Consider the following 19,304-nt stretch of genomic DNA (forward strand, 5'->3'; position numbering starts at 1 on the left):
TAACAGGCACATAAACCATTACATTACAGTGCACATCCAAGTTTCTGCCATGTGGAGCAGACAAACAGCATTTTAATCTGAGCGATGCCAGAGCTTTGCTCCCATTACTCATAGAGAAGTATAAAAGAATTTAAGGCACGTGTGACCTGCGGCTTTCAAGTAACAGTGAGGCTACAGGGATCACACGGACAGCTTAGCTTCAATTACCATTTCTTGTTAATACTTGTTTCTTTTGTGATATAAAATTGAAATGCAGTATATAAAAATACATCTTTTCACAGGGTCCAATAGTGCCAAGTGCAATTTCAATGTTTTAATGCTGTGATATTTAAGCTTGAGGTACATCAAGAGTGCAAATTCTGCTGGAGTTTCTTCAGGATACCGTGTTCAGTAGACAAGAGACTAATCTTCTTCTCTTGCTTCCTAAGGCGGGCTGCATTTTAAGTTGAAAGTTTTTCTTAACCTCTCCCATGAGACATATTATCCAGAGGTGTTACTGATACCCCGATTCCCCCGACTGTAGGGGTAGTTAATGGGACACCATTATTGACAAACACTCCTTCAATACACCTTTTACATCCGAGACACAGCTTCGGCTTGCTTTTCATAGATATCTTGATCCTTTTTGACTTGCTCCTTTTCTTCCTCATCAAGTTGGGCTTCAATCTCATTTGGGTCAGTATAGGTATAAAAATAAGCCATGACAGCAAAAATGACACAAACTGCCAACAGCAAGGCAGCAAACAGCACATACTCTGCCCACTGCAAAAATAAAACCAATGTAAAATATGTAATTTATCCGTCAATGTTAGTTCCTCAAAAGAATTGCATCATTTTACTGTTTGCAAGAAATGAGGTTATTTCAGAGTGTGAAACTGAGCATACATAATAAGTATTATATGACTTGAAGGGCTAAGTATTAAACGTATATAATACATGCTAAAGCAAATCAGAATTGAAGCCTTTTCAGCAGTTCTGTCTTCATTGAAGAGGCAAAAGTTCTGTGAATGCTGAGAAGTTCTACAATATCCTCTTCCTGGAGAGGGTATTCATGGGAATGGACCAAAAGACTGGAGAGAAAACTCAGCCCCTCCTTTTAATTGAGTAATCTCATTTTAAACCAGGCTGGCAATGATCCTGCTTCCACTTAGGTCAGCAGTAAAAAGTTGCACCTGGCCACAAATCTGGGTGGAGATGAAGACCAGGAACCCTGGTTTCAAAGTGTTACCTCCACCTGAAAAGCCTCAACAGCTGTTTCATTCCCTTTCTGGTTTTTAGCTGAAACCAAGACTGCCAGACCCATTTGTTTCAACAACAGGTTCTTCCCTCTTTCAGACATTCCTTTTGGTTCACTAGGGAGTGACACTAGCAGTCTGAAAAAGTCTTGTCCAAGTGCTCTTCCCCTGGTAAGCCACAGCTTTCAAACCCCAAAGAGGTTTGAAACCAGTGGAGCCGGAAGATGGGATGTGGCAAGACTGAGGTATGCAGGTGGAGGTTCGTTAGTTATGAACACAGTTTTGGTAGATTTTAATCTCATTAGTCTAGAATTTCAGCCCAGAAGTTCACAGCTTTTCCCCACCATGAGGAACAATTTATCGTAGAGACGCTAGAAACTGCTGCTTGCAAGCAAAGGTGCCTGACAGAACAAGAGTTAAGAATAGCAAGCAACAAATAAAAGAGGTAGAAATCTTTGTTGAGGAAGTATTTGTTAGAGTTGTTTAAAGTTTTCTCTATGTGTTCACATTTTGGGGAAGTGCTGGGGAAAAAGTTCAACAGAAACTTTAGAAGAGGCTATAGGAGACAAGTTACTACTCTGTTGTTGCAGCCTCCTGAACTGGTTTTAAGCCAACTTAAAGGTTTATAACTCTGTTACTTATATACTCTAATGTGACTATTCAGTCAAGCGCTCATTCTACAACTGACTGGTACTCTCCTGTAGCTAACGCTAACCACCTGTATTCCAATTATAAATGCAAATCCACTATAATTCTCATATTCAAAAGTTGTGGGTGAAGATTACCGGCCATGACTCCCCTTAGGACTAAGCCTTTCTCATAATGTAATATAATAGTGTGCCGATTGCTTGTGTGCTTACCTGCTCACTGAGTTTGGATGCTCCAGCCACAATAAGGACAATTATGTTACCAACAGCCACTGTCAGCAGCCATCCTGCCTGCAGCACTGCCTTCATATTAGATGGGGCCTATAGATGCAAGACATTGAGGTTTTAGTCACATGCTGCTATTATGTATTTTCTAATGTTTACTGCATTCTTTGCATTATAATAGACACTTGCTTTCTGGGGGAGGAGAATTTCTTGGGGGTTTTTTGGTTGGTTCGGTTTTTTTGTTTGTTTTTTTTTTTTAATTAAAAATTGCTAGAGAACTAAACCACACCTGGAGAATGGTTTGAGGAGAAAGAGGTTATTGGTACTAACTATAAACACTTTTTAAACACTTTGTACATGGCTGAGTAACTAGCAGGCACATTTCACATTTCAAACACAAGGTACACAATAAATGAAGAAATCAAGTGCATCACTGTCTAGCAAGCCCCATCTCACAATGTTCCCATCACTGCAGTTTAAAGACTCAGAATTAAAGGAATACACACAGCTAAATCTGGTGTTGGAAGACAAGGAATTAAGAGTGTATAATTCAACTGCTGCTAGAGACTGTGTGGACGAAATTCGTATGGAGCTAATGTGTCAGTACTCATTCAAGTACACTCTAGTTTGGTTTTACAGCAGAACTACAGTTCCAATTCTTTTCAATGGAAAGTCACATGTGAGAAGAATATTTGAGGACTGGTAGTCAAGCCTTCAAATGATGTAATTCAGCATAGCTTTATGGAAAACACTGAATGCTAGTGGAACAAGGCCAACTTGCACCAGCCCATAGTCCTGCTAAAAGCTCTAAAGGACATAACTGTTCAAACAAAGCAGCAATACAGAACTACCACCTCAAAACAACATAGCACAAATGATTTTTCTTTGTACTGACTCTTAAAAAGAGTTCTGAAGAGCCAAACCTACCTGTGAGTATGAAAACTCCAGCCCAGTGACAGAGAAGACTACTTCAGCGCATGTAAGAATAAAATACTGAGGGATCTGCCAAGCCATATGGACTGTATTGGGTGGGATATCTTCAGAATACACTATGTTATGGTTGTCAGCAGTGCACTGGAAATTAAAATAGCACATTACGAACAGTGATAGTCTGCACACTAAAGGCACTCTAGGCACTTCTATATCAACTGGTTCTAGATCATCTAGCAGTTCTGTACAAACTCGCCTTCTAGTGGAAGGTGTCCCTGCCTGCGGCAAGAGGGTTGGGACTAGATCATCTTTAACGTTGGTTCCAGCCCTAACTATTCTACAATTCTACAATCTCTAGAAACATAAAAAACACAAAGTACTGGGTAATAAATGCTGTATACAAAGTACTGCATATGTGGTTATAAAGTAGTAGTTATTTTGCAGAAGACTTCATGCAAAACCTTAGTGTCTAAAGATTTAAGATTAGTAATCAGGAACATGAATTCTTGCACTATATCATTATCATACCCATAATTATTCTTATAGTTAACAATACTTTTGTGTTCTGTTTAATACAGCAGAATTGTATCGTATGTACAATTAAGGGCAAGAAGGATATTTCTACATGTGAGGGTTTTCTTTAATAAAGAAATATTAACACAAAATGTAATTTTGTATTGTACATCCAAACAACACTGACAGCTCACCTCATTAATTATAATAGTATAGGCACTGCCAAATCCAAATGCCTTTGAAGTAAATGAACAAGTGGTTGAATTTCTAGTAGCTGTAATTGTATCTTTTCTGAAAAAGAAAAAACACAGTCCAGACCACAGGTGTATACAATTATGTGTATGAAAAAGTTCTATGTCCTTTTCCCAAGCACAAGTGGTTAGACTACAGTAGAGGAAAATGCTTACCTTCCTCCTGGAAAGGAGGCATAATTAGTGGCAGAAAGAGACATCACTGTTCCAAAAGAAATGTCTTCCATAGTGATGTTGATATCATCAGGCAAATTGTTTATGAATCTTTAAAATGCAAGAGTGATGAAATATTAAACAAAATACACACAACTCAACACAGGTTTTACTTTTAGCTATATAGTGGCAGCACAACAAGCACCAAGTCTTCCCCTTTCATTTTTCCCAGAGTTCTTTCAAAAGCATTAAATAAAGTGTGGCTAGTGTGCCTAATGTGAAAAGCAAGCTAGACCCACATCAGCCCACTACTTGCTTAGGAGAATGTCAAAAGCAAGCCTCTATTACAACCAGTAACAAACATATCTGAAAATGGAAGATGCAGAAGAAAAGCAGAGAAGTAGTAGGATACTTCTTACCCAAGATTAAAAAGGAGGGGCTAGTTGTCTACAAAAGTATGTCTAGACAATGAAGCAAAATACACACTTTCAAGTTTAGCTTAATTATACCCAGAGTAGATGTGCAAGATAGCTTAGATGAATTGTGCCCCAGAAGCATCGAGTAGTGTTCAGCAAGTGGAGAATTCCTACAGTACAGAAAATTATGTTAAGCAAGAAGAGTACACCCAACACTGAAGAGACAGTCACACTATTGCCAAAATTTAAGAGCAAAACAAACTCTACCTGATGAGATTATTTCCTTCTTCTGGTTTTGATGTGACATTGTCAAACAGCTGGTGGAAGACACCATTATCAAGATGCTTCGTTGGCATTAGTGAACAGCTTAAACATGCACAATTACATAGCAGTGAAAATTAATAGAGGCTTCAGAGCAAGACTGCAGACCTCCTTTTAGAATCCTACTAGGATACATATCTACTAGAGAACACTATATGACCACACATTTAAGTCTCAGTGAAAGAAGAGTAATCATCAAGTGAAATATTTAAGTTGGTCATTTTTAAACTTTTTTTTTTTTTTTAATATAAAAAACATCTTGTCCTGCTCTCTACAGCTCACCAGTCTCACTGGTACAACAGAGGAGGGGAGAGATAGAAAGCAAGACAAAGGGAAAAGCTAGCCAGAGCTTGTCCTCCCAGCTTCACACATTCCCCATAGAAAGCTATTAAGACATTAATGTCTATCTTGGGAATTAAGCAGACTTACCCATTTAGTAACGACTTCTGTCTCAGTAGTTTTGATTCCAAGCGTGTGACGATTTTGCCCTGGCAACTTGACAATTTCAGTTCTATTTTTGTTTCCAGAAGTTATGCTTACTGATTGCAACTGAGAAGTCTCAAATGTCATGTAGCCAGTCTACAAAGACAAATGACTTGCTATGAATTTCCAAACAACTGAATATTTGACTACACTTTTGAGGGAGAGTTACAGACTCTAGGGCATCAGAAGTTTACATGTGTGTTACTTCTGAAACACCAGAGATAGTGAGCATCTCCTAACTTTCATTTTTGTTACGTTTTCTACATCAAGCACTGATTTCGTTTGATCATTATTTTCTTTTATTGATGTCTTTCACCATACAAGCTCCAAAGTAATATGAGCTTCCCACAAGCATTATGGAATAGCTATTAGATTTTCCTGTGTGTTTTTTGTTTCAGATAAATCAGGCTTACCATTAAGTAAAATTCTGTTTAGCTACAGAGGCAGCAGTAGTATGAGTTATGATGCAGCATTTTCCAAATAGCAACACCTCCTAAGAGATGCAAATGCAAGCTCTGTCTTTATGGTTTTGAACATAATAGGTCAGCATAAAACACTTAAAACATTAATAAGCATGTTACTTCAGTACTAAAATAAGCCTTTTAAAAAATAGGATTATATGAAGCATTTTATAATCCAAAACATTTGGATTATAAAACATTGGCCTGTCCAGATGAGATACTAAGTTAATTTTCTTCCTAGTAGCTGAGTTTTGGCTTTAGTCTGAGAACTATGCTGATAACACATGGATGTTTTAGTTGTCACTAAGTAGCACTTACTCTGACCAAGGACTTTTCAGACTCTCATTGGATAGGACACATGCCCCAACCTAGCCGAAGGGGTATTCCATACCACAGCATGTCATGCCCAGTATAGAAACCAGGGGAGCTACCAGGAAGGGAGCAATCACTGCTTGGGGATGGGCTGGGTATCAGACAGCAGGTGGTGAGCAGTGGTATTGTGCATCATTTCTTCTTGGGTTCTATTTATCTCTTTGTCATCTCTCTTTTCAATTACAATTATTATTATTTTATTTCAATTATTAAGCTGTTGTTCTCTCAACCCACAGGTTTTAGCTTTTTTCTAATTCACCTCCCCATCCCATAGTGGAGGGGTAGAGGCAGTGAGCGAGCATCTTGCATGGTGCTTAGTAGCTGGCTGGGGTTAAACTAGAGATATCTATAGTAGGGAGTGGAGCATTTCACAGCCTTTTCAGTGATGCATCATGGTTATATCTATTCCACATCAGCATACATTTTGGGTGCCCTTATCTTCTCCTCACAGCTCAGTTTCTATGTGAGGCAAATTTGGAAGAGGATGAAATAGGCTTTCTCTTCTTACATGGAAACAGGACTGTAGGCTATCAGAGAACACCCTTCCTAACATCCATTTTTAATAATGTGCATCAGCTCCATCACATTTTGCTGTGAATAGAACCTGGAATAATACTAACCTGCTGCCAATAGAACCTGGAAAGGTTCTTTGACAGCAAAATCTGAAGCTTAATCTATATAACACAGCCACAGAAAGCCTCCCTGTTCAAGTAAGTGGTCACTCACAGTAGAAGCAGTGATTTACTAGAGCTGAATGGACTTTCATTGAAGAAAGGGGTGTTATTGCTTTTAAAAAAGATGGCACCTTTTTAGCAAGAGTGAAATTTTCTGTTATTTCAAAATCACTATTAAGTTTCTTGGAAAAAAGCCTCTTGCCAAGTACTGCTTAGAATAATGATATAGTTACAATTTCTTCATCCGCTGTTTTCAGTAATAATTACACAATAAAATAAAAAAAAAAAATCTTTAAAATCAGTAGATGAAAACTCACTAGAAAATAATCAACTTTGAACTATTACTTAAGAACAACTTTGACTTATTCAGTTGTTCGGGGTTTTTTTTTTTTTTAAACTTGCTATTCACCATCTCCCCTTACTTACCGACTCCATAGACGTGACAGTCACATTCCAAAGTTGAGGCTCAAACTGAACTATTACATTGTCTGTACCCAGATTTATTACTTTGATTTGAGATTGCCCAGCTGCAGGGAAAACTGGAAGAGTTTTCTGTAGGACAGAAAGAAAGTAACATCAGTGCTGCATCCAAAGTCACATAGAAAAAAGTACTACAATGACTGTGCTCCCAATTATCTCATGATGCAGATAAGCATTCGCCTGATTATCTGTGATTGTCAGAGGGATGCAACTTCAATAATGGGATTTGTTACTGGTCTCAAGCTGCCTTATGGCTGCTTCAGGAAAAAATTCTCTCATCCGCAATAATGCCTTCATGGCCAGAAGTGGTTCCTATTTAATCACGTCCTGCAGCCTGCTGCTGCTACCAGGCCACTCTGCTGTTCAAGGAATGGGCTTTTCCCACATCCTATGACTGCCCGAGTTCCTGAATTTCTTTGTACCATGTTCCAACTCATTTTCCCCCAGCCCTCGTGCTGCTGAATGAGACAGAAGCATGTATGGGCACTGCCTGGAGCAATAGCCCAGAGAAACTGAACTTCTGGAGGTTCCACTTCCCACCAGATCTGAGAGTAAATAGTTTCTGCTCATGCAGAGCATCAAGAGCTGCAAGAGTTGTGTCTCAACTTTTCCTCCTTCCCATACTTTTGTGTGTTCCAGTCTCTTTAGGTACATCACACGACCATAACAGGTCCATCTTTACCTTTCTGCAGGAGATTGTTGTGCAATGGTAGGGAGTTACCAGCTTTGATGAAGATTCTGCCCAATACCAGTACACGTGTGTGCACAGCTCTGGCCTTCTGAACAGGGTTTTAAGGAAGACAGCCTGGATGTATTGATGCCAGTTGGAGGCCAGACCCTTTACTTCCAACTTCAAGAGGAAGAGTTGAATATAAAGCTTGTTTTGCTGCTGGACCCAGGCATTATGGAGAAAACTCCTCATTCCTAACTGAAGTTATTTAAGAGTTGAACATCTTGCCTTGGTAATGCATGAGGACAGGCAGGCATTTCTAGCTAGCCATTTGGATCTTGGAATGCAATAGATCACCTCTCAAAGGTGGTGTCAATGCCCCAGCTACAGGGGAAACCTTCATCTGGTTCAGCCGTGACACCTCTCTTTGCAGCAAGGAAAGTTAAATATGATGAATCCTGCCTTCAATAGGTATCATCTTCACCTGTGCTGTGCTGATGCTTTCCAGACTATCACACTTCACCACCAGTCTAAACGTCAGAAGAATTAGAGATACAAAGCAGCGCCCTGGCAGGCCAAGCAATTCTCTGGTTTTCAGCTTTTAGTCTCAGTTTAAAGACCCGAGATTGCCTTTAATGCATGATTTATACTAATGGCAGATGAGATATTTTGCAGGACAGTGTTCATAGCTAGTTAGTTTTATTATGCTAGTCACATACTGCAATATACTTTAATATTTTCTCTCTTTCTACTTCTCTGCTCATGTGCTTGGTTCTGAATTGTGGAGTCTTGGCTCAGTTTGCTTTAAACACACTTCTTTCTGTATTAACAACTAAATATTAGTAGTAAATAACTTGCATATGGCTGAACTTACATCTATTTGCACTTGCACAAGAGCGGCAGCAACAAAAGCCAAAGATGCAAGGAACATACCAACAGTGATCTTCCTCAGGGGCCTAGTATAACAAAACACATACATGAGTTTTAAGACATATTAATTCAAAGCCTCAGCAGGTTTTTTTTTTTTCCTCCCACAGTGGGAAACTAATGGCCACAACCAGCACATTATCACCATTTGAAGGGCTGATGTTGTTACAGAAAGTGTTCTGCTAAGCTGGGTACCTCTCAATTCATAGTTACGCTACCAGGAAATACATCTTTCCAGCAGCATCTTAATAATGTGTTACTCTGCATTTGCTGGGCTGAAACATTGACTGAACATAATTAATAATTACTAGGTTTCTGGAAAAGTCTGAACTGCAGAAAGAAGAAACCCAATCCAATACATTTGCTAGTTTTAAAACAAAGGCAAGAAGTTACGCCTTTTTAAAAAAAGGGTAGCAACTTGTGTCTATATTAATACGCTTAAATTAAAATACTGAGCAAAAGAAGTCAGGGAAATGTTGAATTAGGAGAACTCTGACATTCAGGTAAGCTGTAAGGGTAAGTTCAAGGTAGATAGTTTATTTAGGGCATCATTTTTCAGGTGTAGAGTGTCCACAAATGAATGACAGCATTTCCAGCACACCACCTCCCCTAAATTTTTTGTAATTAAATGAACAAACAGCATTACATCTTAGCTCTATAAAAATTGTTTTAAGAACTGTCTTCTCCTCTGCCTCCCTCACTTGCAATTTCATGACCAATATTAGAAATAATGTGCCATGCCCTTAAAGTTGTACTTAGAAGTACCCAGTGAGCCAGACTCCTCACTAGGACTGAAGACAAAACATCTTCTTTTGGACTTAAAACTACCTGAGACATGACACGCACTAAGGATGTGTGTTGCATTTCTACTTCTTGTAGTTTGGCAGAGAGAGGGGGGTAGATGTGGGGGAAGTGGAAAACTAAACAGTGTCTCTCTTGCAACCAAAAGATTTTGCCCTTAACTGAAAAATAATGTTACTTTACTATTAGATTCTCTCCCTCTAGTCTCTGGTGCCTGTACGTACCACTTCTATCTCTTTCAATTTTCATTTCTTCAATACATTAACACCACTTTATATACACCTTAGCTGAACGCTTACTCTTGTAACATTAGGGCTGGAAGAGCAGTTTTAAAGAAACCACTAAGATGAGCCTCTGTTGAAGTCAGGTAAGTACATCAACTTACGTAAAACTGATCTTGCATTTCTTGATTAAAGGATAAACCACAGCATCCATAACTGGGACCATTATTATAATCAGGATTGGATTCACAGTCTGTTGAAGATGAACACGAGAAGGGAAAAAAATTAAGTACTTTTCAAAGTCCCTTTCTAAATTCAGGGCAATTAAAAATATATAATCTTTGGGAAGTATTTAGAATTGGCAGACAGAAGATTGCTGTACCTGCATTTGGTCTGGCTGAATCTGAACAGATCCCTGATGAAGAAAAAATAAATAGGTTTTAATATTATGACCAAAAAAAAAAACCCTGATCTGAAATGTAAATATTAAGGAAAAAAAGTAATAAAAGTAACCTACAAAATTCCCATCCATCGTTGTGGCTTGCAGTGTCCATCTTGACCCCTAACAAAAGGTAACAAAGTTAAATGCCACAGTAAATCAACCTTGAAAAGTTCCTCTTGAATGATTTCATTACTAAAGTGTTGGGAAAGACATGCAATAAAATTAACAAAAAACCAAAAAACCAAACCCAAAGGTACCTTGCTACAGCAGTATTCTTATTCTGCAGTGGAACTAGCTGAATAAAGTGATCCTTGGGGCCTATTTCATTTTAGTTACTGGTTTCATGAAATGGAGTGATCAGCTGGAAAGACTGAAATGACATCCTACACCAAACCCTGCCATGTGCTGTGCGCAGAAATCATCCGACTGCCTTTGTACCAGCTGCCTGAGCACCCCATGCTACTGACATGTCCATCCTTTCTTCACGCAGCCCAGCAGTGAGACACCAAGCCAGGGCTGGACCTGCCCTGGGCCTTCTGACCAGAAAACCTGCCTATAGCCAGGTCAAGCAAAGCTGACTTTCAGCTTGAGCCCAGGGGGAGACAGGAACATTCATCGCTGCATCTGTGGCAAGAGCATTTAACCACCCACAATGTACCACTGAGAGATGTAAGTTATTACTCATGTATTTCTCTGAATTCCATAGCACGGTTGCCTTTTTGTAATAGGTCACATGGGTAGTTACAGCTCACTGGTACTAGACTAAAGCAGCACAATCTAGGCAGTCTGGATCAAACTTCCATACAGTCTGCCTTCAATAAAACTCTCAGCCCCTTTTTCTCTCCGAGAACACCTTCCTAAATTCATACTTCAATACTTAAATATGAAATCCTACTTTCATGGGTCTTCAGCATTCAGTCCAGCAAGTGAATGGGAATTAGAGGCTTGTACTTCTGCTTGAAGGTGGAAAGTATTTATAACATATTTGAGTGATAAAGCAAACTGGCATCCAACTCATTTCAGCCCTGATTCTCCAGAGCATTTACACTAGGACTGTAGATTTCACCTCATAGCTGATAGTGGAAGAAACATTAGAACTAAGAAAGCTTTAAATTACTGCTTCATTGTCTGAGTCCTGGCTGATAGAAGATTTGGAGAAGCCTCAGTCACTGCATCAGTGCTGGGCATATCCAGATAAACTGAGTTTCCCCTGGCTGCAGAACATTCTGTACTAACATGATTCAATAACTACTCCTTCATATTAGAACCAGGTTAAAGAATTTGCCAATAATTCTTTTCCACCCTTCCACAGGCATCCTTTATGTCTGATGATCTCAGAGTACACAGAATGACATGGTACAGCTCTAATTGCCAAGCCAAACAACTTCTCCTTTACCTGCTGGTCAAAAAGTGCCCAGAACATGGGGAGAGGGATGTAAAGGAAAAGCACCTTCAACACCATCTTAGTCTGAGCAATCAGCCGTTTCTGCAGCAAATGAGAATTACACAAGAGGAATTGGTCAAAAAAAAACCCAAAAAACCCAAAAAAACAAAAAGAGACAACAGTTGCTAACTGCTATTAGAAGCACAGCAACAGGTAAAGAGGTACATACATATCATGTAATACTTATCCACGTTCTAAACTTTGTACACTGTGGGTAATCATGCTCTCTTGTAAAAGACACGAGGTCTGCCATGGGTGTGGGAAGGGCTGTTGGTTAAAGGTGACATGGATGCTGGAGACCTGTGCCTCCTGGCATGTGCACTGATGGCAGCAGGAGATTCAGCACTTGGTGCTGTGTTATTTGATTTAGGCAAGAGGTGTCTGAACAACAGGTGACTGAGGAATGCATTTCACACATGAAAAACATATATAGGCAAAAGGAAAATAAAGGGGACAGGCTAAGGTTTGTGCTGCCACTGACTACAGGGCAGGGTGGATAGGAGGCAAGGGCTGTGGCTGGGGATGGTGGGACACAAGGCTGTGAGAGTCATGGTAAGGAGCTTATACTGAGGCCAGGGGGTTGCAGTGTTTATCCATTTAATCTGAAATTCATAAGCATAATTTCACGGTTTGATACCAAGTGTTATGGCCCTGCACATTAACCACGATAATCAACACCATGCCCATTTTCCTCTTCTGAAGTCATTAAACCAGCATATTTTCATCTAAAGCCAGTTTACTGGAGAAACAAAAAGTCAGCAGGGATAATGCTTGCTATTTTACCAACTCAAAAATTGGTTTGTGCTTGTATTTGTTCAACAAAGGAAACAGTCTCTTCTTATGTCCCTTGGATTTCCCTGGGCAGCCAATGGTCACAGAGAGCGTCAACTAACACAGCTCTACCTTCTCCCACAGCAGCTGGGGCGATCACCTACAATCCCGGGGGAGCACCAAGGTTTGGCCAGACTATTAGCTTCTAAATGACAGAGAAGCTCAAAACTATTTGCAATGGATCAGACCAGACAGAAGAGAAGCTGAGGTTCAGGGAATGTCACGGCACAGGAGTGCTCGTGCAATACTTACATCATACTTCTCACTCGCCCAGTCTAGCCAGTGCTCTCTCTTGGGGAACTCCTTGCTGCGATGCCAGAACCTGTTTTGGATTGCAAACTGCAGAGAGACAGAATTTTGTTTAATGATGTTACCAGTGTTTATAAGTGCTGTAAGCTGTTTCATCATTAAGGGTGACACTCCTGCTTCCAGTGTTCAGAGGGTGCTAAAGGTGACTCAGTTCTGTTAACTGCTCTAAGAATCAAAGTGAATATTGCATTTTAGGCCTCACACTGCATATGCAGTGGAATGTGCAGCTGGGATTAGATGAACCAAACAGCTCAGAGTAGTATCTGTCAACGTGGGTTGCTGTTAGGAACTCGAAGACCTGCCTACTTCAGACTTACTTACGTACAACAATAAGTAGGAGGTCATACGCACATGTTTTCAGAGCTGAATGGTTTTGAGAGTACATTTCACTGTGAGAAACTGCATCTTTTAGATACATACTCCTCGCACTTTGACACGGGATATACACAAATATAGTCCTGAAGAACTCCTAAGACTTTCTGCGTGGAATAACACGTGAGATTGAGCTGGGCCTTAAGGGTGGCACTCGAAGCAGCAGCCAAAATCACCTATAGAGATTTAGGTTTGATGGTGCTTACAAGACAAGCAATGATAACAAGAAGGCAGATTTGCACAGAGAATGAAGAAGCCCATAAGTGAGAAAAGTTGAGGCACTGCAAAGCTGGGACATGCAGGTTTAGCTCCCTTCCATGTAAGCTTGCACTGACACATAACCTTGCCATCCTCCCTAATATAGTGGGGATCAACATACCTCCACCTTGTAAATAACTTTCTTTTCATAAGCAATACATTTTTGCTGATAAGCTATACTAGTAGCTCTGCTGTTGAGTCAGGTCAAGGCATGTTTGTCTCTTACTACAGGGCTGTATAAAGGTGCACAAATGAGGAAGCAATGATTCCCAGAAGTTGGGATAAGCTTTTACATACCACTGATATCTTGCTTTGTTTCATTTGCATATAAGTTCACATATAAACCAAGACACAGATAAATAAAAAGGCAGTCTAAATCTGTCAATAAGCAGCCTTCTGTAAGGAAAAAAATTAAAAACCTTCAAGAAGCTTTCTTCATATTATGAGAGATTTCTGATGTAGGCAAGTCTACAGAACAGTCTTAAAAATTGTTGCCAGGGTTTTGGATGATATAAGTCGTACTTACTCCAATGCATTTGAAAACTTGAATCATTACATTTCCTTGAGGTTGAACTTTCTTGTACATTCCACTTCCAATTACAAACACAACTACAACACACAAACCAAAACCAACTCAGAATTAATTGAAAACAGTGTCAAATAATTTGGTATGGAAATCATAACAGTCAAGGGGTTTAAGGATTATTTCCAACCCTGATTTAAAAGCAATGGAAATTGCCTATTGGCATGTTATCATGCAGTGAAACAAATCAAATTAGCACCAGCAGATTGCTTCTATTTATAGACAAAGGACTAAATCTGGACACTCTTAGGGTAAGCCCTCAGTGGGACTTAACTTAGTTGAGGTGTTGTCAAAGCAAGGACCACTTAGGACCTTGGCTCTGGCCTTGCTGTACCAGATTAGGACAGCTTTATGGGCTCCCTTTCAGGAGTCCAGGATGCCACAGCTCATGTCACACAGGGACACGTGAGGCTCTGCCTGATCTGCAGGACTCACCAAGGTGTCCTCAGCTCCCACACCCAGCACGTTCCCCAGCCTCACCCTCCCATGTGCAGGGCAGGACACAGTCCAACCCCCACAGCCACCATCCACCCTGGATTGGGCAAGATGGGGTCATCAGGAGCTGGAGGTGCACCCTACGAGGGCACCTGCTCAGAACCGTGAAGAACCAGGACCACAAGGGGTAGATACTGTGGTACATACTGACACCCCCCAGTTTCTTGGTCCTTGTGGTGCTGCAGAAAGGCTCAGGGAGTGACCCATAGCACAGCTAGTAAAAATCCAGGTACTTGAGAAATCCTGACACACCAGTGTGACATTTTTCCGGCGCGGGGACAATTACCTTTTACAATTTCCTGTGCTGGACTACAGATAATTTTGGAAAACCACATTTTCTCAGAGTTCTCACACTAGGTTCAGAAAGATCTTGTTTATACACCCCAGTAGTCCAAGAAGTAGAGACAGTAAATTACTTAATGTACATAATTCAATGGTATATTTGGGCCTTTCCCCAGCCCCATCAGTGTCTCCTGGTAAATCAGTCTCTTCTGTAAAAGTAAGTGCTTCAGGTTAATCCCACCCATATCCAAGAAAAAGTTTAGAGTCAAAACCTGCAGAAATGATCGGGTATTGGTAGAGGTTGATACCTGGAGATATCTACCACTTTCTCATTATTCCAAGATCACATCTATAACTGAAGGAGCAAGATGGAAACAGTTCCACTTACCCAAGGAGACAGCCATGAGGGCAGCAGGAACTCCAAAAGCTAGTGGGTAACACCGCTGTTTGCTATGAACGCCACAAGTTTGAGCTGAAGTACAAAGTAACATTAAATAAATAACAATCCCAGTCAGCACTGCTGGTATTTTACAGAGGGTTTCTGTTCTTTGCATTTTTGCATCACAAAAAAATAATCACAGGCTGGCTGAGGTTGGGAGAGACCTCTGGAGGTCAACCAGTTCAAACCTCCTGCTCAAGCAGGGCCACCTGGAACTGGTTGCCCAGGCCCATGTCCAGGCTGGTTTTGAGTATCACCAAGAGTGGAGGCTCCACAACCTCTCTGGGCAACCTGTGCCAGTGCTCAGTCACGCTCACAGTGAAAGTGTTTCCTGATGTTCAGATGGAACCTCCTGTGTTTCAGATTGTGCCCATTGCCTCTGGTCCTGTCACTGGGCACCAGCGAGCAGAGCCTGGCTGTGTCTTATTGTACCCTTCCTTCCAGTATTTGTATAGGTTGTGAAATCCCCCCAAGCCTCCTGTTCTCCAGGGTAAACAGTCCCAGTTCTCTTAGCCCTTTCTCAAAGGAAATTTACACTTAGTTTTACACTGAGAAGTGAAGAATACTACTAGAATGGTCAAATGCGTGTTCTTGGTGAGAAAGGAATTCTATTACAAAAACAAGTTCGTAAATAAATATGCAACTCTCATAATAAATGTAGCTTGTTGAAAAGATTCTCGAACACCACCCCCCACCTCCCCAGTAGTCAGTGATTTGACCTTATAAGCTTCATGCATACATCCTGAAATGATGCCAAGAGTGTGGATATAGCTCCTAACAGGGAAAAGTAAAAGACCAAACAAAACTATCATCTTTTTCCCCCTACTGCTTCTAACAGGAACATTAGAGAGTTTGATTTGGGAAAGAAAAAAAAACCACAAACAAAACTCAACCAACTAGCTTGCAGCTAATGAGTGTCTCAATTTAGTCATATTAAACTTTTTGTTTAACCTCTACAGGGCAAAATAGTATCGCTTTCCTCAGCTGCATTTGTCTGTTTTTCCAAGGTAGTTTGCACACTGTGTCAGCATGGAAGTAAAATGCATATTGTGCCTTATGCGTATCTCCTTCCATTTTTGGGAAGGGATAGAATTTGCATTAAGCAAACATCTGAAATGCTTCTACGCAGTCTGCTCCGGTCAAGAAATCCAAAGGACAGAATTTCAGCCCAGTGCTTTAGGGTTGTTCCAGAATTCACATGAGGTTCTTCCTTTTGAGAAAAACAGCCTTCCTCAAACTCCTGCCCAGCACATCCATACAGCGCCATCTGTGCCGGCTTGCCACAAAAATCCATATGCATATGGAGAAGCGAATTTTTTGATTTGTATTTAGGATCACATTGTCCATTATAAGCAGAAGAGAAAATAACTTTCTCCTTTAACGATATGAAAAATTATATACCTTGTCACATGCATAAGTGTGTTCCCATGGGCATAGATGCTTCTCTACTTTGCATGGGCACACTTCAGAATAACCTCTACTTCCAGAGTACAAGGCTCTCTTCCCCTTTCCCAGCAAACAGTAAAACTCTTTGTGTGATGGTTTTAAAGGCAGTGGAAGAGGAGGTGCCACATTTGTACCTCCATGGAATTAAAACATGCATTAGGCATACAATTTGGTGGCTTCAGCATGTCTCTTCAGATCTAGTACTTCTGATCCTAAAGACAACTCAGATCTCAGACTAGATTTTTCTTGACAGTATCTCACCTGTGAGAAGCTGGATGACATACATGAACATTTGAAGACTATTTGCCAGGTAACTCCACAAAGAGTCAGAAAACAGACTGTTCATTTAAACTTAACTAGACTGCAGCCTAACACTCATCCTTTACTGACACTTAACTACTTCATAAACAAATGTACGGCCTTACCTCTGAGAATTGGGGTGATTATAGTAGATATGAGACTTCCAGCATTAATGGATAAATAAAAGATAGAGAAGAATCTGGTTCTTTGTTTTTCCTACAGTAAAAACAAACAGATGTTTAGAAAGGCTGAGCCAGAATCTCATTGACCAGCCTCGACTGAAGTAGCAGCAGCTCTGTTTGCATACTCCAAGACATAGCTATCTGGCTCCTTCTTCAGCTACTCGGGAAACACTACAGTAACGCACATCTTTAAATATGTGTATTATTAGAGGATTATATTAGTCAAACATCAGCATTTGTATGACTGAAAATCTGAAAAGCATTTTTACCTGATCATCCTCAAACTGATCTCCACCAAACGCTGACACGCAAGGTTTGATCCCACCAGTACCAAGTGCAATGAGGATCAAGCCGATCATGGACAGAGCACTGAGACAATGCAGAAAAGAGGAAAAGGAGAAAACGTGTCATTTTGCTTTCTTTTTTGAAGTGTAAGTAAGAGACCGATTTCAAGACAGTTGAAATTCAATTATATTAAATTTAAAGTGTAAGTTGCACCACCATTCATCAACCTGGGGGAAAAAAACCCCAACATTTACAAGGTGACTCACATGTGCACTGATAGATTATCGGGAACGCCATCCCAGTTGTGATCTGTCAGGTCGCTTATGGAGCTCACAGACATGACTGCCTGCCCAATCGTATAGACAACGGACAGGGAGACTATGGTCCTGTTATAAAGAGAGTAGGTACATTTTTAGATATGTTAATACAATTACACACACATACATACACACACAAATAATGCAGACTTCTGCTCATTGCAAAGATGCTTAGTAAAGAAGCATAATTAACAGTTACGTCAACTTAGGGACTCAACTTATCACAAGTCACTTTATAAATCTGCCCACATACCTCACAATAATTCTTTTCTATTTTTTATTATTAATACTTTAGCTAGCCTTATTTAATTAAGCAAGGCAAGCTGACAAATGCATTCTTTAGATATCACCAAGTCACAGGAGATACTTGAATATCTTCAATGGTTGCCTTTTCCTAACAAACTTGCTAATGCCAATATCATATTTCATACACAGTGAAGTTCAAATGAACTACTCTACAACATTGGATTATGTTTTACAATTACTTTAAGATTGTTTAAACATTTAATTTTTTTAAAAATATATTTTAGCTGCAAGGAGTAAAAAAAAAAAAAAGAAATAAACAATTGAAAGTCTACTTTAAACATGGAAACTCTCCTAAAATAATGTGAAAAACAACTATATTACCCCACTCTCAGTTGTGGGTGTACCAACATCCTGAAACTCAGCAGAATGAGAGCAGCACTGAAGCATACAGACTGCAAGGTTTCAGCCTTTCCTCTGCTAGGAGGAGCCTAGGAAAGTAATAGTAGGAAATCACCAGCCCGCACCTCCATGCCTTTAAGGGTCCATTCCTCTCTTGTATATAAGACCATGCTCTGTTTTAGCTTTGTTTGGAGAAAAGGCAGGAGAAGTAGGATGCAGTGATGTGAAATTATTTAAAACTCTAGTTTGCAGTCCCAAACCCAGTGCGGCTCATGACAGTGAAGGGCAAGGCTCAAGGACCCAGAGCAACCCAAGTCTATTTGACAAAGTTAAGAGATCCTCACAACAAGCTTAGAGCACCCTTATACTAGGGAGACAGAGGAAGCACCACTTGCACCATGAGTGTCACACACAGGTAAGAAGACCAAATTCTTCTCACTTTAGAACAAGGTTTCCCTGACTTAAAATGCTCTCCCCTTTGTATAGATTTTTAACCTGCTAAAGTGGGGCAACAGTGAATCTGCTATTTATTGAAATTTAGTAGATACATTTGAAGGGGTTTTTTTAATAGCACTGCCATATAATTACTTTAGTTGCTTAACAAGTTGAGGGAAAGTTTCCAGTTGAAGTTAAACCTAAGCTGACCAGGAGAGAAAATTGAGTTATTTGCCAAGGCTTATGACCATGCTGTGAAGGCAACACTTACGTAACTGGCACTGCACAGATGGTACCTAAGAAAAATAATAATTGTGATTTCTGCACTATTTTCCCCAAGAACTTCACCTCTAACAATATGTTATCAGGTCCCAGAATGTTCCTTGGCAGACACTGCATGAAGTACGTGGACTGTGGAAGGTTTAAGAGTCTCCTGTAAGAGTACTTAAGAGTGCTTTG

General features: G+C 40.1%; 1 protein-coding gene across 1 annotated transcript in view; it reads right to left on the reverse strand.

The window, feature by feature from the left end:
• Window positions 1-573: 573 nt before the first annotated feature.
• Window positions 574-19,304, reverse strand: part of SLC15A1 (solute carrier family 15 (oligopeptide transporter), member 1) — a gene marked incomplete at its 5' end in the record, with an annotated part of 22,930 nt that continues 4,199 nt past the window's right edge. Inside the window, 19 exons of the mRNA XM_010014678.1 lie at window positions 574-762; window positions 2,096-2,203; window positions 3,035-3,181; window positions 3,745-3,841; window positions 3,958-4,065; window positions 4,638-4,687; window positions 5,121-5,270; window positions 7,108-7,233; window positions 8,706-8,787; window positions 9,945-10,033; window positions 10,163-10,195; window positions 10,298-10,342; window positions 11,619-11,708; window positions 12,750-12,836; window positions 13,963-14,045; window positions 15,185-15,268; window positions 17,107-17,197; window positions 17,433-17,532; window positions 17,715-17,834. Of these exons, the coding sequence (XP_010012980.1) occupies window positions 574-762; window positions 2,096-2,203; window positions 3,035-3,181; window positions 3,745-3,841; window positions 3,958-4,065; window positions 4,638-4,687; window positions 5,121-5,270; window positions 7,108-7,233; window positions 8,706-8,787; window positions 9,945-10,033; window positions 10,163-10,195; window positions 10,298-10,342; window positions 11,619-11,708; window positions 12,750-12,836; window positions 13,963-14,045; window positions 15,185-15,268; window positions 17,107-17,197; window positions 17,433-17,532; window positions 17,715-17,834 (1,879 nt within the window). The remainder of the gene's footprint in view (window positions 763-2,095; window positions 2,204-3,034; window positions 3,182-3,744; window positions 3,842-3,957; window positions 4,066-4,637; window positions 4,688-5,120; window positions 5,271-7,107; window positions 7,234-8,705; window positions 8,788-9,944; window positions 10,034-10,162; window positions 10,196-10,297; window positions 10,343-11,618; window positions 11,709-12,749; window positions 12,837-13,962; window positions 14,046-15,184; window positions 15,269-17,106; window positions 17,198-17,432; window positions 17,533-17,714; window positions 17,835-19,304) is intronic.

Source organism: Nestor notabilis, unplaced genomic scaffold (genome assembly GCF_000696875.1).
Source record: "Nestor notabilis isolate BGI_N333 unplaced genomic scaffold, ASM69687v1 scaffold5070, whole genome shotgun sequence".
NCBI lineage: Eukaryota > Metazoa > Chordata > Aves > Psittaciformes > Psittacidae > Nestor > Nestor notabilis.